At 45.1% G+C, this 23,902-nt stretch overlaps 1 protein-coding gene across 4 annotated transcripts in view; it reads left to right on the top strand.

Annotated features, from left to right (window-relative positions):
• The first annotated feature begins 14,601 nt into the window (after nt 1-14,601).
• Nucleotides 14,602-23,902, top strand: part of tns1b (tensin 1b) — a 611,533-nt gene continuing 602,232 nt past the window's right edge. For 3 of the 4 annotated variants that reach the window (XM_067986942.1, XM_067986943.1, XM_067986940.1), the window contains exon 1: nt 14,602-14,891. In XM_067986942.1, the coding sequence (XP_067843043.1) occupies nt 14,778-14,891 (114 nt within the window). In that variant the 5' untranslated portion in view covers nt 14,602-14,777. The remainder of the gene's footprint in view (nt 14,892-23,902) is intronic. The other variant, XM_067986941.1, reaches the window with a different exon arrangement.

The following is a 23,902-nucleotide window of genomic DNA, read 5'->3' as shown; positions in this document are numbered from 1 at the left end:
GTCTCCATTTTAAACAGAGCTCACCAGGGCAGAGTCCTGATACCTTAATGAGAAAAAGATGGATTGCAGGCCGCAGTCCTGTCTGTGGGCAAGGCTTACATTACAAGCAGTAAACGGAATGGTTTTGACAGCTGGGTAACTGGAAAACCTGTCCCAGAATCTGCAGGATTTGCGATTGAGCAGTCAGCTAGTTATCGCACACATGGAAAAGAAAGAACTTGCTTTTGTACAGTGCTTTTCACGACTTCAGGACGTCCAAAAGCAGGATTTTGAAAGAGGTGGCTATAGAGATAGTGGATGCATTAGTTGTCATCTTCCAAAATTCTATAGATTCTGGAATGGTTCCTGCAGATTGGAGGGTAGCAAATGTAACCCCACTATTTAAGAAAGGAGGGAGAGAGAAAACAGGGAACTACAGACCGGTTAGTCTGACATCAGTAGGGAAAATGCTATAATCTATTATAAAGAATGTGATAACAGGACACTTAGAAAATAATAATAGGATTTGGCAGAGACCAACATGGATTTATGAAAGGGAAATCAAGTTTGACAAACCTATTGGAGTTCTTTGAGGATGTAAGATAAGGGGGAACCAGTGGATGTGGTGTATTTGGATTTTCAGAAGGCTTTCGATAAGGTCCCACACAGGAGGTTGGTAAACAAGGTTAGAACGCATGGAATTGGGGGGAATATACTGGCATGGATTGAGAATTGGTTCACAGACAGAAAACAGAGAGTAGGAATAAATGGATCTTTTTCAGGTTGGCAGACCGTGACTAGTGGGGCCCCAGCTATTCACAATATATATCAATGATTTGGATGAGGGGACCAAATGTAATATTTCCAAGTTTGCTGAATTCACAAAACTAGGTGGGAATGTGAGTTGTGAGGAGGATGCAAAGAGGCTTCAAGGGGATATATACAGGCTAAGTGAGTGGGCAAGAACATGGCAGATGGAATATAATGTGGAAAAATGTGAAGTTATCCACTTTGGTAGGAAAAACAGAAATGCAGAGTATTTTTTAAATGGTGAGAGATTGGGAAATGTTGATGTACAAAGTGACCTGGGTGTCCTTGTACATGAGTCACTGAAAGCTAACATGCAGGTGCAGCAAGCAATTAAGAAGACAAATGGTATGTTGGCCTTTATTGCAAGAGGATTTGAGTACAGGAGTAAAGATGTCTTACTGCAATTATACAGGGCCTTGGTGAGACCACACCTGGAGTATTGTGTGCAATTTCGATCTCCTTCCCTAAGAAAGGATATACTTGCCATAGAGGGAGTGCAACGAAGGTTCACCAGACTGATTACTGGGATGACGGGATTGTCGTATGAGGAGAGATTGAGTACATTAGGCCTGTATTCTCTATAGCTTAGAAGAATGAGAGGTGATCTTATTGGAACATACAAAATTCTTACAGGGTAGATGCAGGGAGGATGTTTCCCCTGGCTGGGGAGTCTAGAACCAGGGGTCACAGTCTCAGAATAAGGGGTAGGCCATTTAGGTCTGAGATGAGGAGAAATTTCTTCACTAAGAGGGTGGTGAATCTTTGGAATTCTCTACCCCAGAGTGTTGTGGAGGCTCAGTCATTGGGTACATTCAAAACAGAGATCGATAGATTTCTAGGTATTAAAGGAATCAAGGGATATGAGGATAGTGGAAGAAAATGACATTGAGGTAGAAGATCAGCCAGGAAATTGTTGAATGGTGGAGCAGGCTTGAGGGGCCGGATGGCCTATGCCCTGCTCCTATTTATTATGTTATTATGTTTACAGCCATCATCTGTTTAAGTGATGTAGGTTGAGGGATAAATATTGGGCAGGACACTGGGAGAACTCCCCTGCTCTTCTTCCAATACTGTCAGAATGGAATAGCTAGAACAATAACCATTTTGAAAAAAAAGTACATTGCCGATCCCCTTACGTTTTCAGAAGGATGGCTGACCACCAGAAGCACTTTAGAATCAAGGAGATAAACCATTATTAATCTCCAGCAAAAAATCTGCCATCACTTTTTAATTGAGAGCAGGTGAGGATAGAGTCATAGAATGATACAGCACAGAAGGAGGCCATTCAGCCCATCGTGCCTGTGCTGGCTCTTTGAAAGAGCTATCCAATTAGTCCCACTCCCTTGCTCCTTCATCGTAGCCCTGCAAAATTTTCCCCTTCAAGTATTTATTCAATTCCCTTTTGAAAGTTATTATTGAGTCTACTTCCACCACTCTTTCAGGCAGCGCATTCCAGATCATAACAACTCACTGTGTAAAATAATTTCTCCTCATCTCATCTCTTTTGCCAATCACCTTAAATCTGTGACCTCTGGTTACCGACCCTCCTGCCAGTGAAAACAGTTTCTCCTTATTTACTCTGTCAAAACCCTTCATGATTTTGAACATCTCGATTAAATCTCCCCTTAACCTTTTCTGTTCTAAGGAGAACAATCCCAGCTTCTCGAGTCTCTCCACATAATTGAAGTCCCTCATCCCTGGAACGATTCTAGTAAATCTCCTCTGCACCCTCTCTGAGGCGTTTACATCCTTCCTAAAGTGCGGTGCCCAGAAATGGACACAATACTCCAGCTGAGATCTAACAAGTGATTTATAAAGGTTCGGCATAACTTCCTTGCTTTTGTACTCTATACTCTGTTTATAAAGCCAAGGATCCCGTATGCTTTTGTAACAGTTTTATCCTTTTGTGTAGCGCTAGAAATATCCACCTTGCAGCTGGTACGTCCCATGATTTGTGGGCCAGTAGATGAAGTAAAGGTGGCATCGCTGACTGACATGAAAGTCACATTGAAGGGATTAAGTACCTCACTTGCAGCGTATTTGAATAGTCTTTGGACCCGCCTCCCCTCTCCCCCCGCCCCCCCACTGCCCCCCCACCCGCCTGCCACCAGTGGGAGTACTGGCCGTCTAAATCAAGGTGCCCCGGGAAATGGGCAAGGGGCGGCCTCCAGGAGTAAGTCGCAGTTATTTATTCCCGATCTTAGTCTCGCAACCACCCCATTTACAGGGGGTGGAAGTAATCCCACAGGGGATCCCTCCAAGACCCTGTGTTAGGAACAATGTTAGATTCTCTTGTGATTGAGGGCAAATCACGTTGAAAATAGGAGGCAGAGATCAGTGCGTTGGCCGTGGCTCAGTGGGTAACACTCTCGTATCTGAGTCAGAAGGGCGTGGGTTAGAGCCCTACTCCAGAGACTTGAGTCCATAATCTAGGCTGAAACTCCAGTGCAGTACTGAGGGAATGCTGCACTGTCGAGTGTGAGGGTAGAGGGGGGAGTGTGAGGATAAGAGGGTAACAGTTCCGATAAACATTTTGTTGATTGATCATGTGATTATCGTCAGTGCATTTACTGATGGAGTCTGAGTCAGAAGGTTGTGGATTCAAGTCCCACTCCAGAAACTGGAGCCCATAATCTAGGCTGATACTTCACTGCAGTACTGAGGGAGTGCTGCACTGTCGGAGGTGCCGTCTTTCGGATGATACGTCAAACCGAGGCTCCGACTGCCCTCTCGGGTGGATGTAAAAGATCCTGTGGAACTATTTCGAAGAAGTGCAGGGGAGTTCTCCCCAGCGTCCTGGGCCAATATTTATCCCTCAACCAACATCACTAAAACAGATTATCTGGTCATTAACACATTGCTCTTTGTGGGATCTTGCTGTGCACAAAATTGGCTGCTGTGTTTCGTACATTACAAAAGTGACTATACCTCAAAAAGTACTTCATTGGCTGTAAAGTGCTTTGGGGTGTCCTGAGGTTGAGAAAGGTGCTATAGAAATGTTTTTTCTACATGGGACCTGTGATGAATGACTCTCCTGAATCTGTGGTTAGATTTGGACACATTCGCAACTTATGTGGTTTCCACTCATTCACATTACCACAGAAAATACTGGTCTGTACCATCCTAATCTTGGTGTATGACTGATCAAATATCAGCTGGCGTGTTTAAACAGCATTTTTATACAGTCTACACATGTGAGTTTCTTCACATTTTCTGCATTCTGTGTCGGAATCAAACATTCCCAGGGCAGGTACAGCACGGGTTAGAAAAAGAGTAAAGCTCCCTCTACAATGTCCCATCAAACACTCCCAGGGCAGGTGCAGCACGGGTTAGATACAGAGTAAAGCTCCCTCTACACTGTCCCATCAAACACTCCCAGGGCAGGTGCAGCACGGGTTAGATACAGAGTAAAGCTCCCTCTACACTGTCCCATCAAACACTCCCAGGGCAGGTGCAGCACGGGTTAGATACAGAGTAAAGCTCCCTCTACACTGTCCCATCAAACACTCCCAGGGCAGGTGCAGCACGGGTTAGATACAGAGTAAAGCTCCCTCTACACTGTCTCATCAAACACTCTCAGGGCACCTACAGCACGGGTTAGATACAGAGTAAAGCTCGCTCAACATTGTCCCATCAAACACTCCCAGGGCAGGTGCAGCATGGGTTAGATACAGAGTGAAGCTCCCTCTACACTGTCCCATCAAACACTCCCAGGGCAGGTACAGCACAGGTTCGATACAGAATAAAGCTCCTTCTACACTGTCCCATCAAACACTCCCATGGCAGGTATAGCATGGGTTAGATACAGAGTAAAGCTCCTGCTTTAAAGAGCTTTATAGAATTTTTAAAAATTCATTCATGGGATGTGGGCATCGCTGGCAAGGGCAGCATTTATTGCCCATCCTTAATTGCCCTTGAGAAGGTGGTGGTGAGCCGCCTTCTTGAACCGCTGCAGTCCGTGTGGTGAAGGTTCTCCCACAGTGCTGTTAGGAAGGGAGTTCCAGGATTTTGACCCAGCGACGATGAGGGAACGGCGATATATTTCCAAATCATAATAAGAATAAAACCGGACGGACCACCCAGTATCGGACCACTAGGCACCGGACACGACAAAAGCAAACCAAGCCCAGTCGACCCTGCAAAGTCCTCCTCACTAACATCTGGGAACTTGTGCCAAAATTGGGAGAGCTGTCCCACAGACGAGTCAAGCAACAGCCTGACATAGCCATACTCACAGAATCATACCTTTCAGCCAACGTCCCAGACTCTTCCATCACCATCCCTGGGTATGTCCTGTCCCACCGGCAGGACAGACCCACCAGAGGTGGCGGTACAGTGATATACAGTCAGGAGGGAGTGGCCCGGGAGTCCTCAACATTGACTCTGGACCCCATGAAATTTCATGGCATCAGGTCAAACATGGGCATGGAAACCTCCTGCTGATTACCACCTACCGCCCTCCCTCAGCTGATGAATCAGTCCTCCTCCATGTTGAACACCACTTGGATGAAGCACTGAGGGTAGCAAGGGCACAGAATGTAGTCTGGGTGGGGGACTTCAATGTCCATCACCAAGAGTGGCTCGGTAGCACCACTACTGACCGAGCTGGCCGAGTCCTGAAGGACATAGCTGCCAGACTGGGCCTGCGGCAGGTGGTGAGCGAACCAACACGAGGGAAAAACTTACTTGACCTTGTCCTCACCAATCTACCTATCGCAAATGCATCTGTCCATGACAGTATTGGTAGGAGTGACCACCGCACAGTCCTCGTGGAGACGAAGTCCCATCTTCGCACTGAGGACACCATCCAACGTGTTGTGTGACACTACTACCGTGCTAAATGGGATAGATTCAGAACAGATCTAGCAGCTCAAAACTGGGCATCCATGAGGCACTGTGGGCCATCAGCAGCAGCAGAATTGTATTCCAGCACAATCTGTAACCTCATGACCCGGCATATTCATCGACCCGACAATGTGGAAAATTGCCCAGGTATGTCCTGTCCACAAAAAGCAGGACAAATCCAATCCGGCCAATTATCGCCCCATCAGTCTACTCTCAATCATCAGCAAAGTGATGGAAGGTGTCGTCGACAGTGCTATCAAGCGGCACTTACTCACCAATAACCTGCTCACCGATGCTCAGTTTGGGTTCCGCCAGGACCACCCGGCTCCAGACCTCATTACAGCCTTGGTCCAAACATGGACAAAAAAGCTGAATTCTAGAGATGAGGTGAGAGTGACTGCCCTTGACATCAAGGCAGCATTTGACCGAGTGTGGCACCAAGGAGCCCTAGTAAAATTGAAGTCAATGGGAATCAGGGGGAAAACTCTCCAGTGGCTGGAGTCATACCCAGCACAAAGGAAGATGGTAGTGGTTGTTGGAGGCCAATCATCTCAGCCCCAGGACATTGCTGCAGGAGTTCCTCAGGACAGTGTCCTAGGCCCAACCATCTTCAGCTGCTTCATCAATGACCTTCCCTCCATCATAAGGTCAGAAATGGGGATGTCCGCTGATGATTGCACAGTGTTCAGTTCCATTCGAAACCCCTCAAATAATGAAGCAGTCCGAGCCCGCATGCAGCAAGACCAGGACAACATCAAGGCTTGAGCTGATAAGTGGCAAGTAACATTCATGCCAGACAAGTGCCAGGCAATTGCCATCTCCAACAAGAGAGAGTCTAACCACCTCCCGTTAACATTCAATGGCATTACCATTGCTGAAACCCCACCATCAATATCCTGGGGGTCACCCTTGACCAGAAATTAACTGGACCAGCCATATAAATACTGTGGCTACAAGAGCAGGTCAGAGGCTGGGTATTCTGCGGCGAGTGACTCACCTCCTGACTCCCCAAAGCCTTTCCACCATGTACAAGGCACAAGTCAGGAGTGTGATGGAATACTCTCCACTTGCCTGGATGAGTGCAGCTCCAACAACACTCAAGAAGCTCGACACCATCCAGGACAAAGCAGCCCGCTTGATTGGAACCCCATCCACCACCCTAAACATTCACTTCCTTCACCACCAGCGCACAGTGGCTGCAGTGTGTACCATACACAGGATGCACTGCAGCAACTCGCCAAGGCTTCTTCAACAGCACCTCCCAAACCCACGACCTCTACCACATAAAAGGACAAGGGCAGCAGGTACATGGGAACAACACCACCTGCATGTTCCCCTCCAAGTCACACACCATCCCGACTTGGAAATATATCGCTGTTTCTTCATCGTCGCTGGGTCGAAATCCTGGAATTCCCTTCCTAACAGCACTGTGGGAGAACCTTCACCACACGGACTGCAGCGGTTCAAGAAGGCGGCTCACCACCACCTTCTCAAGGACAATTAGGGATGGGCAATAAATGTCAGCCTCGCCAGCGACGCCCACATCCCATGAACGAATGAAAAAAACAGTCGTGATGGTGTGTGACTTGGAGGGGAACGTGCAGGTGGTGTTGCCATGTACCTGCTGCCCTTGTCCTTCTAGGTGGTAGAGATTGCGGGTTTGGGAGTTGCTGTCGAAGAAGCCTTGGCGAGTTGCTGCAGTGCATCCTGTGGATGGTACACACTGCAGCCACAGTGCACTGGTGGTGAAGGGAGTGAATGTTTCGGGTGGTGGATGGGGTGCCATTCAAGCGGGCTGCTTTGTCCTGGATCGTGTCGAGCTTCTTGAGTGTTGTTAGAGCTCCACTCATCCAGGCAAGTGGAGAGTATTCCATCACACTCCTGACTTGTGCCATGTAGATGGTGGAAAGGCTTTGGGGAGTCAGGAAGTGAGTCACTCACCGCAGAATACCCAGCCTCTGACCTGCTCTTGTAGCCACAATATTTATGTGGCTGGTCCAGTTAAGTTTCTGGTCAACGGTGACTCCCAGGATGTTGATGGTGGGTGATTCGGTGATGGTAATGCCGTTGAATGTCAAGAGGAGGCGGTCAGACTCTCTCTTGTTGGAGATGGTCATTGCCTGGCACTTGTGTGGCGCGAATGTTACTTGCCACTTATGAGCCCAAGCCTGGATGTTGTTCAGGTCTTGCTGCATGCGGGCTCGGACTGCTTCATTACCTGAGGGGTTGCGAATGGAACTGAACAGTGTGCAATCATCAGCGAGTGAGAGAGTTGTATCAGAGAGTGGGGGTCTTTCAGAGAGGGGTTTATCAGTGAGTGAGTATATCAGAGAGTGGATGTATTACGAGAGGAGTTTGTCGAGTTTATCAGAGGAAGTGTATCAGAGAGTGGGGGTTGGTGAGGGGTTTATGGGGTTTATCAGTGAGGCAGTGTTACAGAGAGCGGGGGTCTTAGAGGAAGGGGTTTATCGTGTTTATCAATGAGGGAGCTATATCAGGGAGTATGGGTAGTATAGAGAGGGGTTTGTAGGGTTTATCAGTGAGGGAATGTATCATAGAGTGGCGGTGTTACAGTGAGGGATTTATAGTGTTTATCAATGAGAGGTCTCAGAGGCTGAGATATATCAGACAGGATTGACAGGTTACTGTGGTTGTGAAAGTTTAATTCCCAAATACGCCCCTTGGGATGAGAGGAATTTTCCAGCTGATTCCAGCACCATGTTGTCTGACTGTTTTGGAAATTATTAACTTATTAGTAACTAGTTCACCAAGTGTTATATGATCCATTTGAGTTAACCAGTGCATCAACAGGTCAGGGTCATTGGGAGTGCAAGTTCAAATTGCATCATTGATGTCACATAGCAGTCAGCTGGACTGCGCATGACTCATCAAGGACAGAAACATGCAGAATCAAGTGAGAGAGACAGAGTGAGAGAGAGACAGACAGAGATGGAGAGAGAGAGACAGAGTGAGAGATAGAGACAGAGTGAGAGAGACAGAGAGAGTGAGAGAGACAGAGTGAGAGAGAGAGAGACAGAGTGAAAGAGAGAGACATGGTGAGACAGACAGAGAGAGACAGACAGACAGACAGAAAGAGAGACAGACAGTCAGAGAGAGCGAGGGACAGACAGACAGCGTGAGAGACAGACAGAGTGAGAGAGAGACAGAGAGGGTGAGAGATACAGAGAGAGAAATTCAGAGAGAGAAAGTGACAGATAGAGAGACAGGGAGAAAGTGACAGACAGACAGACAGAGAGACAGACAGAGAGAGTGAGAGATAGACAGACAGAGAGAGTAACATAGAAACATAGAAAATAGGAGCAGGAGTAGGCCATTCGGCTCTTTGAACCTGCTCCGCCATTCAATATGATCATGGCTGATCCTCTATCTCAATACCATATTCCCGCTCCCTCCCCATACCCCTTGATGCCTTTTGTGTCTAGAAATCTATTTAGCTCCTTCTTAAATATATTCAATGACTTGGCCTCCACAGCCTTCTGTGGTAGAGAATTCCACAGGTTCACCACCCTCTGAGTGAAGAAATTTCTCCTCATCTCAGTCCTAAATGTCCTACCCCGTATCCTGAGACTGTGACCCCTCGTTCTGGACCCCCCAGCCAGGGGAAACATCCTCCCTGCATCCAGTCTGTCTAGCCCTGTCAGAATTTTATATGTTTCAATGAGATCCCCTCTCATTCTTCTAAACTCGAGTGAATACAGGCCGAGTCGACCCAATCTCTCCTCATACGACAGTCCTGCCATCCCAGGAATCAGTCTGGTGAACCTTGGCTGCACTCCCTCTTTGACAAGTATATCTTTTCTGAGGTAAGGAGACCAAAACAGCACACAATACTCCAGGTGTTGTCTCACCAAGGCCCTGCATAACTACAGTAAGACATCCTTGCTCCTGTACTCAAATCCTCTTGCAATGAAGGCCAATATACCATTTGCCTTCCTAACTGCTTGCTGCACCTGCATGTTTGCTTTCAGTGACTGGTGTACAAGGACATCCAGGTCCCTTTGGACATCAACATTTCCCAATCTATCACCATTTAAATAATACTCTGCCTTTTTCCTTCCGAAGTGGATAACTTCACATTTATCCACGTTATACTGCATCTGCCATGTATTTGCCCACTCACTCAACTTGTCTAAATCGCCTTGAAGCCTCTTTGCATCCTCCTCACAACTCACGATCCCACCTAGGTTTGTGTCGTCAGCAAACTTGGAAATATTACATTTGGTTCCCTCATTCAAATCGTTTATATATATTGTGACTAGCTGGGGCCCAAACACTGATCCCTGTGGCCCTGCGGTACCCCACTAGTCACCACCTGCCACCCTGAAAAAGACCCATTTATTCCTACTCTTTGTTTTCTGTCTGTTAACCAATTTTCAATCCATGCCAGTATATTACCGCCAATTCCATGTGCTTCAAATTTGCACACTAACCTCTTATGTGGGTCTTTATCAAAGGCCTTCTGAAAATCCAAATAAACCACATCCACTGGTTCTCCCTTATCTAGTCTACCAATTACATCCTCAAAAAACTCCAGTAGGTTTGTTAAACAAGATTTCCCTTTCATAAATCCATGTTGACTTTGTCTAATCCTGTTGATATTTTCTAAGTGTCCTGTTGTCACATCCTTTATAATAGACTCTAGCATTTTCCCTACTACTGATGTTAGGCTAACCGGTCTGTAGTTCCCTGTTTTCTCTCTCCCTCCTTTTTTAAATAGTGGGGTTACATTTGCCACCATCCAATCTGCAGGAACTGTTCCATAATCTATAGAATAAGAGACAGACAGACAGAGAGACAGACAGACAGAGAGAGACAGATAGTTCTGTGTTGGGGAGCGTACTTGTGAAGAAATTTCCCTTTAAATGGCACGTTGCAGGTTAACTGGGCAATAATGAACAGCCAGGTGGTGCATGTGTGAGGGAGGATCTTACTGTGTGCTACACTCAGTTTCATAGAATCATAGAATGATACAGCACAGGAGGAGGCCATTTGGCCCATCGTGCCTGTGAAAAAGCTATCCAATTAGTCCCACTCCTCCTGGTCTTTTCATATAGCCCTACAAATTTTTGAAGTATTTATCCAATTCCCTTTTGAAAGTTATTATCGAGTATGCTTCCACTTTTCAGGCAGTGCATTCCAGATCATAATTACTTTCTGCGTAAAACAATTTTTTCTCATGTCGCCTCTGGTTCTTTTGCCAATTAAATCTGTGTCCTCTGGTTGCCACTGGAAAAAGTTTCTCCTTATTTACTCCTTCAAAACCCCTCATAATTTTGAACAACTCTATTAAATCTCCCCTTAACCTTCTCTGCTCTAGGGAAAACAATCCCAGCTTCTCCAGTCTCTCCACATAACCCTCATCCCTGGTACCATTTTAGTAAATCTTCTCTGCACCCTCTCTAAGGCCTTGACATCCTTCCTAAAGTGTGGTGCCCAGAAATGGACTCAATACTCCAACATGTTTGTTGGATTATGACAGTCTGACAGCCAATCACAGATCTCTGACCTTTCCCCAGTTGATGCCAGCATCTGTCAGCTTTCTTTTGACAAAATGTTTCTTTAAAGGCACTAGCCACAGGGCCATAGAGAGCAGTAGGACCCAGTCTGTGCTGAGTTCAGGGGGGCTTTTGCCTTGTGGAGTCTACATTCTACTAGAATGGGTCACCTACAGTCTACTAGACAATTATACTAAAGACCACTGACTTAACCTGGAGTCAAATCCGCAGTTAGATTGCGTTTCAACATTCCAGTTCCAATTACCTTAATTCTTCAACTTATCACCGGATCTTCTGGGGGTCTCCATGTCACTGTATCTCTGTGTATCGGGGTCTCGGCGTCTCTGTGACTCAGGGTCTCTGTGTCTCGGGGTCTCTGTGTCTGTGTCTAAGTGTCTGTGCCTCTGTTTCTCGGGGTCTCTGTCTCTGTGTCTCAGGGTCTTGGTGTCTCTGTGTCTCAGGGTTTCTGTAATTCTGTGTCTCTGTCTCTGTGTCCCAGGGTCTCTGAGTCTATCTTTTTGTTTCTGTGTCTCTGTGTCTCGGTGTCTCTGTGTCTTTCTGTCTCTCTGTCTTGGGGTCTCTGTAACTCGGAATGATACCAGGGATGAGGGACTTCAGTTGCGTGGAGAGACTGGAGAAGCTGGGATTGTTCTCCTTACAGCAGAGAAGGTTAAGGGGAGATTTAATTGAGGTGTTCAAAATTATGAGGTGTTTTCCTAGAGTAAATAAGGAGAAACTGTTTTCAATGTCAGGAGGGTCAGTAACCAGAGGACACAGATTTAAGGTAATTGCCAAAGAACCAGAGAGGGTGATGAGGAGAATTTTTTTTATGCAGCGAGTTGTTCTGATCTGGAATGCGCTGCCTGAAAAGGCGGTGGAAGCAGATTCAATAATAACTTTCAAAAGGGAATTGGATAAATACTTGAAAAGGAGAAATTTGCAGGGTTATGGGGAAAGAGCAGGGAGTGGGACTAATTGGATAGCTCTTTCAAAGTGTCAGCACAGCAGCACAGGCACGATGGGCCGAATGGCCTCCTTCTATGCTGTATCATTCTTTGCTAATATATGAATGCAGGAGTATGTGACACTTATGTGACTCTGAGTGTGTGTATCGGTAATTCAGTTTGTGTGTATATGTAGGTGAGTGTGTGCAAGTGTGTGTGTAAGGGTGTGAGTGAGTACATATATGGGTTGCTGTATATGTGTAATGAAGTATGTGAGCGTGTTAATGTGCATGTGCATGTGTAACAGACAGTGTGTGTGAATGGCTGTAATTTTATACGGAAGCATGTGTATGCACAAGTGTGTAAATGGCAGTGTGACTAAGCCAAGTGTGAAAGTGTGGGCCAGTTAGTGTACCTGAATCTGTGATTGTAATTGAATTTGTGACTGTGTGTAGGTTCATGTGTGAGAGTGTAAGTGTGAGTGCACAAGTTTATGACTTGAGTGTGTGTTATTGAGTGCATAAATGTGGTTATTTGTGTGTAAGTGAAGTGAAAGTGTGTTTAAGTGTGAGTTAGTGTGTACAAGTGTGATTGGGCATGTGACTGAGTTAAGTGTGTAAGTGCAAGTGTAAGAATGCATGAGTGTGATCAATGTGCCCATCAGTTTATTGAGCTTGTGCGTATTATTGTGAGTTTGAATGTGTGATTTGGGTGTATAAGTCTGGATGATTGTGATTGATTGTGAACATGTATAACTGTCAATATGAATGAGTGTGATTGAATGTAAGTCTGATTGTCAGTATGAGAGTGTATAATTATTCTGACTGGCATGTCACTTAATGTGTGTAAGTATGTTATTGAGTGAGGATGGAGGAGATTATTGTGAAATAGTGTGCACAAGTGTGATTGAGTGTGTAAGGCTTGGTGACTATGTAACTGTAATTGAGTATAAATTGGACTGATTTCATGTGGTTTAGTGTGTGTAACTATTTAATATATAAATATGTCATTGAGTTTTATTGTGTCTAACTACGTGTACATCTGATTTCGGGCAGGTGTGAGTACATTCGTGTGTGTGTACAGCTGTGAATGTATAAATATGAGTGTGCACAAAATGCATACCTTTGTGAATGTGCCTGTGAGGGTGAATGAGTATATAACTGTAAGTGTGACTGTGTAACTGTAAGTGTAATGAATGTAAATGTGTGTGTATATTTGTGAGTATGTGTACAAGTATGTGTAAATGTGTGTGTATATGCCTATAAACATGTGTATAAGTATGACTGTATGTATGAGCACATGTAAGTGTGAATGTGTATAAGTGTGTGTAACTGTGAGTGTTAAGGGCATTGTATGGATATTATTGTGTATCACTCTAAGTGTGGGTGTATGTGTTAGTGTGTACCAATGTGAATGTGTGTTTAAGTGAATACAAGTGTATAGATGTAAATATATAGTCTGAATGTTTAAATAAGTGTATAATTATGAAATGTAGGTGCATGGTGTATGTATATAAATGAGAGCATATAAGTGTAAATATAAGTGCATATGCATGATTATATAAGTGTGAATGTATAAATACAAATGTGTAATTGATGTAAATGTGAACATGTGTAAGCAAGACTATATATAAGTGGAAATGTGTGAATCTGTACATGTGTGTATAAATATGAATATATGTAAATATCATGCATAAGTGTGAATATATGTATGTATAAATGCATGTACAAGTGTGAATGTGTGTAAATTTGAATTAGTATATAAGTGTGAATACGTGTAAATGTAAGTGTGACTGTGTGCATGTGAGTCTGCATGTGAGACTATGCATGTATGTGCATAACTATAAATGTATGTATATGTCAGTTTGGAAGTGTGAATGTGTGTGGGTTTGTGTATGAATGTGTGTGAATGCAAGTCTGAAATGAGTGTGTAAGCATTAAACTGTGTAAGTGTCAACGTATATGTCTGTGTGTGCCAGTGTGTCATTCAGTGTCAGTGTTTATAATAATGTCATTCAATATGTGTATAATGGTGAATGTGTATAATTGTATGTATAATGGTGAATATCTGTATATGACTCTGAATGTATGCATAATGCTGATTGTGTAAGTGTGTGTGAATAATTGTGTACGGATGAGTGCATATGATAGCGAATGTGTGCGTCAATCAATCTGTGTATAATTGTGTACAATTATGAGTGTATAATTCTGAATGAATGTATGTCACTCAGTATGTGTGTATAATGGTGAATCTGTGTAACTGTGAGTCTATAATTGTAAGTGTATAAAGGTGAATATGTATGTATGTCAGTGTGAAATTGTGTGTAATTGAGTCTGTATAAAGGTGAATGTCTATGCGTGTGTCAGTGTGAAATTGTGCATGTGTGTAAGTGCCTGGTTGGCCCACGCTGTTGGAATTGATTCCCTGGTTCTGACCGGGAGCCGGTCCCGACTTCCTGCCTTTCCCATCACAGTGCGGGAGGGGAGAAGCGAAACCTTTATTTTCACAATCCCCCTGAATCCTGCCCAAAGGTCGTGAGTGCGGAGCAGGGAGCAGCCCTGGGCTGAGCGGCTGCTGCCGGAGACCAGAGGAGAGGAGAGAGGAGGAGGGACCGCGGGCAGACTCGCAGCTCCGATGGGAAGTTTAGTTTGATGGGTGTCTGCGCTGAGCTCTATTCGCCTGGATGGGCTGCACCGTGAGCTTCATCTGCTGCGAGGATATGCCTTACCATGCGCCAGATGAAGACAAGAGCAAAGAGGAGACCTCCCTCCTCCCCAAGGTACCGAACAAGACCAGGGTCCGTCCTCTGCTCACTTTTGTAAACTCTCTCACCGCTGTCAGTTTCGTGTTTATTTATCTGGAATGCGTTTACACGAGGATCCTCGTGTGTTCACACTTACTTGGGAGCAGGGGAGTGTTGTGAAACGATGGGGGGGCGATATCTGGGTCTGATCCAACTGAAGGTGAAGTGTTGAAATGATTGCACGGAACACAAAGGGTTTAGTATTTTGTTGTAGATTTGAACACAGTCCCTATTATATATGTGAGGCCCAGAGCGGGGAGGTCTGCAGATATACCTGGGAAACATGAAAGTGAGAGTCTGTGTGTGTGAAAGAGAGAGATAAACAGAGTGAGAACACAAGAGACAGAAAGGAGAGTGAGAGAGAAACAGTGTGAAATAAGAGAGAAGTGAGAAACAGAGTGAGAAAATGAGATGGAGAGGAAAGTGAGAGAAAGAGTGAGAAAATAAGAGTCGGAGGAGAGAGAGAGCTACAGATTGAGAAAATAAGAGACAGAGAGGAGAGTGAGAGAGAAACAGTGAGAAAATAAGAGTGAGAGGAGAGTGAGAGTAAAACAAAGGGGAAGAGAGAAACAGAGAAGGAGGGAGGGGAGACAACAAGAAAGAGAAAAACTGAGAACAGAGACAGGGAAACAAATAGATGCCAAGAAAGTAAAAGAGAGAGAGAGAAACTAAGTGAGAAAATAAGAGACAAAGAGGGGATTGAGAGAAAGTGAGAAAATAAGAGGGAGTTGAGAGAAGCAGAGTGAGAAAATAAGAGACAGAGAGGAGAGAGAGAAAGAGTGAGAAGATAAGAGACAGAGGAGAGTGAGAGAGAAACAGAGGGGAAGAGAGAAACAGAGATGGAGAAGGGGGGAGAGAGACAACCAAAAAACAGAAAAACTGAGAATGGAGATAGGGAAACATAAATGCTTAGAAAGTGAAAGAGAGAGAGAGAGAGAAAAGGAAACAGGCTGGGAGATAACCGAAAGGGTGAAAAAAGATAAACATTTTCAGTACTGACTCCACTTGTACATTACTTTACTGACACATTCTCAACCTGGACTGAAAGGGCAGGGTTGCCAGCTGGGAGAAAGTTTGTCCTTATGATTTTAAACAGGCGTGGATGATATTAACATGCACAATATGCATTGATAGGAAGGGAGGATGAGAGATAGGGAATGTGATAAGAAAAACAGTGAGGGGAAGAAGACAGACATAGACAGCAAGAGAGAGATAGAGACAACCAGAGAACAATAGAACTGGGCATACGGGTATATACATAGACAGAGAGAGACAGGCAGAGAGAGAGACAGATAGACAAAGAGAGCGACAGAACCAGACAGAGAGAGAGAGAGACACCCAGACAGACAGACGGAGAGACAGAGAGAGACAGAGAGCACAGGTAACAACGAAGGCGAGAACTAGGTGAAGAAATAGGTGATGAGATAGAGAGACAGGGGATGATTCTGTAAGATATAACTGGATGGCTGAAGCAGTCACAGGGACGATGAGGATGCATCAGTGCACAGGAGCTGTGTAATAGACTGTAGGGTATGTACATAAAATTAAATGGCAGGTAAATCGCCAGCAGCTTCCAGCTGTGCAGATTGCAGATTATATCTAAGATTCTATCTGAATCAGTAACTACAATTCCTGCAGGTCCATTGGAGAAAATCTGGAGTTGGTAAAACTGTAAAAATGTTTGGATTTGATTTTTAATCAGCTTCTAAACTTAGGAGATGTCTTGTACTGGGTGACATAACTGGGTCCCATGATGACCTTTCTCTTCTTGGAGCTGGGATCAGGCCAGACTGATAGTACATTCTCTCTCTGCTAACTGTAAAGGTCCAATGTGATTTTGAATTTCAAACAAATATTTCATTCAGTCTACCCATCCATGTCCAATCCCACAGTGTCACTATTCTGCCCTCTCCAATCCTTCAGTGTCTCTATCCCCCCATCTCGAATCCCACGGTGTTCATCCCTCCATCTCCAAAACCACAGTGTCTCTACCTTCCATCTTGTATTCCTCAGTGTCTTTATCCCTCCATCACCAGCCCCACAGTGTCTCTATCTCCATCTCATATTCCTCAGTGTCTTTATCCCTCCATCATCAATCCCACAGTGTCTCTATCTCCATCTGCAATCCCAGAGAATCCCACAGTGAGTGGCACTTACTCACCAATAACCTGCTCACTGATGCTCAGTTTGGGTTCCGCCAGGACCACTCGGCTCCAGACCTCATTACAGCCTTGGTCCAAACATGGACAAAAGAGCTGAATTCCAGAGGTGAGGTGAGAGTGACTGCCCTTGACATCAAGGCAGCATTTGACCGAGTGTGGCACCAAGGAGCCCGAATAAAATTGAAGTCAATGGGAATCAGGGGAAAAACTCTCCAGTGGCTGGAGTCATATCTAGCACAAAGGAAGATGGTAGTGGTTGTTGGAGTCCAATCATCTCAGCCCCAGGACATTGCTGCAGGAGTTCCTCAGGGCAGTGTTCTTGGCCCAACCATCTTCAGCTGCTTCATCAATGACCTTCCCTCCATCATAAGGTCAGAAATGGGGATGTTTGCTGATGATTGCACAGTGTTCATTTCCATTCGCAACCCATCAGATAATGAAGCAGTCCGTGCCCGCATGCAGCAAGACCTGGACAACATCCAGGCTTGGGCTAATAAGTGGCAAGTAACATTCGTGCCAGACAAGTGCCAGGCAATGACCATCTCCAACAAGAGAGAGACTAACCACCTCCCCTTGACATTCAACTGCACTACCATCACCGAATCCCCCACCATCAACATCCTGGGGGTCATCATTGACCAGAAACTTAACTGGACCAGCCATATAAATACTGTGGCTACAAGAACAGGTCAGAGGCTGGGTATTCTGTGGCGAGTGACTCACCTCCTGACTCCCCAAAGCCTTTCCACCATCTACAAGGCACAAGTCAGGAGTGTGATGGAATACTCTCCACTTGCCTGGATGAGTGGAGCTCCAACAACACTCAAGAAGCTTGACACCATCCAGGACAAAGCAGCCCACTTGATTGGCACCCCATCCACCACCCTAAACATTCACTCCCTTCACCACCGGCATACCGTGGCTGCAATGTGTACCGTCCACAGGATGCACTGCAGCAACTCGCCAAGGCTTCTTCGACAGCACCTCCCAAACCCGCGACCTCTACCACCTAGAAGGACAAGGACAGCAGGCACATGGGAACAATACCACCTGCACGTTTCTCTCCAAGTCACACACCATCCCGACTTGGAAATATATCGCCGTTCCTTCATTGTCGCTGGGTCAAAATCCTGGAACTCCCTTCCTAACAGCACTGTGGGAGAACCTTCACCACATGGACTGCAGCGGTTTAAGAAGGTGGCTCATCACCACCTTGTCAAGGGCAATTAGGGATGGGCAATAAATGCTAGCCTTGCCCAGCGATGCCCACATCCCATGAACGAATAATAAAAAGAATATCCCTCCTTCTCCAATCACTGCGTATCTATTCCTCCATCTCCAATCTCTCAGTGTCTCTATCCCTCCATCTCCAATCTCTCAGTGTCTCTATCCCTCCATCTCCAATTCCACAGCATCTCTATCCTTCCATCTCCAATCTCTGAGTATCTATCCCTCCATCTCCAATCTCTGAGTGTCACTATTACTCCATCTCCAATCCCTCAGTGTTTCTATCCCTCCAAATCCAACCCTACAATGTATATCTCTCCAACTCCAATCTCTCAGTGTCTCTATCCCACTATCTCCAATCACACAGTGTCTCAATCCCTCCATCTAAAATCCCAGTGTCACTATCCCTCCATCTCCAATCCCACAATGTCTCTATCACTCCATCTCCAATCCCACAGTGTCTCTATCCCTGCATCTCCAATCATCTATCCCTCCATCTCCAATCTCTCAGAGTATCTATCTATCCATCTCCAATCTCTCAGTGTCTCTATCTCTATTTGCAATCCCACAGAATATCCCTCCATCTCCAATCTCTGAGTACCTATCACTCTATCTCCAATCTCTCAGTGTTCCTATCTCTCTATCTCCAATCCCACAGTGTCTCTATCCCTCCATCTCCAATTCCACAGCATCTCTAACCCTCCTTCTCCAGTCTGTGAGTATCTATCCCTCTAACTCCAATCTCTGTGTTTCTAACCCTCCATCTCCATTCCAAGTGTCTCTATCCCTCCGTCTCCAATCTCTCAATGTCTCTATCCCTCCATCTGCAATCATACAGTGTCCCGATCCCTCCATCATAAATCCCTCAGTGTTTCTATCCCTCTAAGTACAACCCCACAGTGTATATTCCTCCATCTCCAATCTCTCAGCATCTCTATCCCTCCATCTCCAATCTCTCAGTGTCTCTATCCCTCCATCTCCAACCTCTCAGTGTCTCTGTCCCTTCATCTCCAATTACACAGTGTCTACCCCTCCATCTACAATCCCATAGTGTCACTATCCCTCCATCTCCAATCCCATTGTCACAATCCCTCCATCTCCAATTCCACAGTTTCTCTATTGCTCAATTTCCAATCCCACAGTGTCTCTATCCCTCCATCTCCATTCTCTCAGTGTCTCTATCCCTCCTTCTACAATCCCAGAGTGTCTTTATCCCTCCATCTCCAATCCCACAATGTCTATCCCTCCTTCTCCAATCCCTCAGAATCTATCCCTTCATCTCCAATCTCTCAGTTTCCCCATCCCTCCATCTCCAATCTCACGGTGTCTCTATCCCTCCATCTCCAAGTAAGGGTAAGGGAAGTAAGGGGGGAAATTGGGGAAGTACTGGCCACAATCTTCCAATCCACCTTAGACACAGGGGTGGTGCCAGAGGACTGGAGTGTTGCAAATGTTACACCCTTGTTCAAAAAAGGGTGTAAGGATAAACCCAGCAACTACAGGCCAGTCAGTTTAACCTTGGTGGTGGGGAAGCTTTTAGAAACATTAAACCAAGACAAAGTTAATAGTCACTTGGACAAGTGTGGATTATTAAGGGAAAGCCAGAGCGGATTTGTTAAAGGCAAATCGTGTTTGACTAACTTGATTGAGTTTTTTGATGAGATAACAGAGAGGGTTGATGAGGCCAATGCGGTTGATGTGTATATAGACTTCCAAAAGGCGTTTCATAAAGTGCCACATAATAGGCTTGTCAATAAAATTGAAGTCCACAGAATAAAAGGGGCAGTGGCAAAAGAGATATGAAATTGTCTAAGTGACAGGAAACAGAGAGAAGTGGTAAACGGTTGTTTTTCAGACTGGAGGGAGGTGTACAGTGGTGTTCCCCAGGGGTCAGTACTAGGACGATTGCTTTTCTTGATATATATTAGTGACTTGGACTTGGGTGATCAGGGCACAATTTCACAATTTGCAGATGACACAAAACTTGGAAGTGTAGTAAACAGTGAGGAGGATAGTGATAGACTTCAAGAGAATGTAGGCAGGCTGGTGGAATGGGCGAACATGTGGCAGATGAAATTTAAGGCTGAGAATTGTGAGGTGATAAATTTTGGTAGGAAGAATGAGAGGCAAAATAAACTAAAGGGTACAACTCTAAAGTGGGTGCAAGAACAGAGAGACCTGGGGGCATATGTACACAGTTCGTTGAAGATGGCAGGACAGGTTGAGAAAGCGGTTAAGAAAGAATATGGGATCCTGGGCTTTATAAATAGAGGCATAGAGTACAAAAGCAAGGAGGTTATGATGAACCTTTATAAAACACTGGCTCTGCCACAATTGGAGTGTGTCCAATTCTGGGCACCGCACTTTAGGAAAGATGTGAAAGCCTTAGAGAGGGTGCAGAAAAGATTTACTAGAATGGTTCCAGGGATGAGGGACCTCAGTTACATGGATAGACTGGAAAAGCTGGGATTGTTCTCCCTAGAGCAGAGAAGGTTGAGAGGAGATTTGATAGACGTGTTCAAAATCATGAAGGGTCTAGACAAAATAAATAAAGAAAAACTGATCCCACTGACGGAAGGATCACGAACCAGAGGACCCAGGTTTAGGTGAATGGCAAAAGAACCAAAGGCAACATGAGGAAAAGCTTTTTTACTCAGTGAGTGGTTAGTATCTGGAATGCACTGCCTGAAAGGGTGGTGGAAGCAGGGTCAATTGTGGCTTTCAAAAAGGAATTAGATAGGCACCTGAAGGATAAAAATTTGCAGTGTTGCGGGGAAAGAGCGGGGGAGTGGGACTAGCTGGATTGCTCTTGCAGAGAGCCAGCGCAGGCTCGATGGGCTGAATGGCCTCCTTCTGTGCCTTAACCATTCTATGATTCTATGCTCTTATCTCCAATTCCAGTATCTCTATACCTCCAAATGCAATCCCATAGTGTCTCTATCACTCCACCTCCAAACTGTCAGTATCTCCATCCCTCCATCTTCAATTCCACAATATCTCTATCCCTCCATCTTCTATCTGACAGAGTATCTATCCCTCCATCTCCAATTTCTCAATGTCTCTAGACCTCCATCTCCAATCCCAGTGTCTCTATCCTTCCATCTCCAATTCCACAGTTTCTCTATCACTTCATTTCCAATCCCACAGTGTCTCTATCCCTCCATCTCCAATTTGACACTATCCCTATCCCTCCATCTCCAATCTCACACTTTGTCTATTGCTCCAACTTCAATCCAGCAATCTCTATCCCTCCATTTCTATCCCAGTGTATCTATCCTTCCATCTCCAATCTCACAGAGTACCTATCCCTCCATCTTCAAAGCCAATGTCTCTATCCCTCCATGCCACAGTATCACTATCTGTCCATCTTCAATCCCACAGTGTATCTATCCTTCCATCAACAATCCCACAGTGTCACTTTCCTTCCATCTCCAATCCCATAATGTCTACCCCTCCTTCTCCAATCCCTCAGTATCTATCTCTCCATCTCCAATCCCAGTGTCACAATCCCTCCATCTCCAATCCCACAGTGTCTCTATCCCTCCAGTTCCACTCCCTCAGTCTCTATCCCTCCATCTCCAATTTGACACTGTCTCTATCCCTCCATCTCCAATCTCACACTTTATCTATCCCTTCAACTCCAATCCAGCAATCCCTATCCCTCCATTTCCAAACTCAGTGTATCTATTCCTCGATCTCCAATCTCACAGTGTCTCTATCCCTTCAGCTCCAAACCCAGTGTCTCTATCCCTCCATCTCCAAACTCACAGTGTCTCTATCCCTCCATCTACAATCTCACTGTGTCTCTATCCCTCCATCTCCAAACTCACAGTGTCTCTATCCCTCCATCTAAGTATGACAAAGGTAGAAAGAGGGATGAGGCCTTACAGGAAGATTTTAAGGAGCTAGGAAAGAAATTAATAAGCTGGACCTCAAAGGTAGTAATCTACGGATTACTCCCGGTGCCATGCGCTAGTGAGTTTAGAAATAGAAGGATAGAGAAGATGAATGCGTGGCTGGAGAGATGGAGCAGGAGGGAAGGCTTTAGATTCCTAGGACATTGGAACCGTTTCTGGGGAAGGTGGGACCTGTACAATCAGGATGGGTTGCATCTCAACAGAGCCGGGACCAATATCCTCCCGGGGAGGTTTGCTAGTGCTGTTGGGGAGGGTTTAAACTAGCTTGGCAGGGGGATGGGAACCTGAGCATAGATTCAGAAAGGAGAGAAGCAGAGCTAGAAATGGAAGGCAGAAAATTAGTAAGTAAGTTTGGAAGGCAGAGGAAACAAAGGTTAGAAACTACACAACAAAGGAGTTTGGAAGTGCTCAATGGTGTAAGGCAAGGAGTATAGTGAATAAGGCAGATGAGCTGAGGGCATAGATAGACACATGGAAGTATGATACCTTAGCTATTACTGAAACATGGCTTAAACAGGGGCAGGAATGGCAGCTCAACGTTCCTGGTTACAGAGTTTTCAGACGAGATAGTGATGGGGATAAAAAAGGGGGGGGTGGCAATATTGATTAAAGAAACAATTACAGCTGTGAGGAGGGATGATATGTTAGAAGGATCATCAAATGAGGCCATATGGGTTGAGCTAAAGCACACTTGCTGGGATTGTACTATAGACCCCCCAAACAGTCAGAGGGAGATAGAAGAGCAAATATGCAGGCAAATTTCTGAGAAGTACAAAAACAATAGGGCAGTAATAGTAGGGGATTTCAATTACCCTAATATTACAGTGTCTCTATGCCTCCACCTACAATCAGTGTAAAAGGTATGGAGGACACAGAATTCTCAAATTGCATTCAGGAGAACTTTTTTAGCCATTATGTAGCAAGCCCAACAAAAGTGGGGGTGGGGGCGGGGGGAGGGGGTTGGTGGTGGTGAGCAGTTCTGGATTTAGTTTCAGGGAATGAAGCTGGGCAGGTGGAAGGAGTATCAGTGGGAGAGCATTTTGCTGGTGGTGATCATAATTCAGTTAGATTTAGCATAGTTATGGAAAAGGACAAAGATAGAACAGGAGTAAAAGTTCTAAATTGGGGAAAGGCCAATTTTATTAAGCTAAGAAGTGATTTAGCAAAAGTGAACTGGAAACAGCTACTCGAAGGTAAGTCAGTGTCAGAGCAGTGGGAGGCATTCAAGGGGAAGATTCAAAGGGTTCAGAGTAAACATGTTCCCACAAAGAAAATGGGTGGGACTGCCAAATCTAGAGCCTCCTGATGACAAGGAGCATACAGGGTAAGATAAGGCAAAAAAGGGAAGCTTATGCCAGATACCAAGAGCTCAATACTGCAGAAAGCCGAGAGGAGTGTAGAAAGTGCAGGGATAAATTAAAAAGGAAATTAGGAAAGCAAAGAGAGGGCTTGAAAAAATACTGGCAAGTAAAATTAAGGAAAACCCAAAAATGTTTTATAAATACATAAAGAGCAAGAGGATAACTAAGGAAAGAGTAGGGCCAATGAGAGACCAAAAAGGTAACCTATGTGTGGAGGCAGAAGATGTGGGTATGGTTCTTAATGAATACTTTGCATCAGTCTTCACAAAAGAGGGGGACGATGCAGAGATTGTAGTTAAGGAGGAGTGTGAAATATTGGATGGGATAAACATAGTGAG

The sequence above is a fragment of the Heptranchias perlo genome, chromosome 7 (assembly GCF_035084215.1).
Source record: "Heptranchias perlo isolate sHepPer1 chromosome 7, sHepPer1.hap1, whole genome shotgun sequence".
In the NCBI taxonomy this organism is placed as follows: domain Eukaryota; kingdom Metazoa; phylum Chordata; class Chondrichthyes; order Hexanchiformes; family Hexanchidae; genus Heptranchias; species Heptranchias perlo.
Note: the sequence above shows the minus strand (reverse complement) of the source record. Positions and strands in the feature narration are given on the sequence as shown.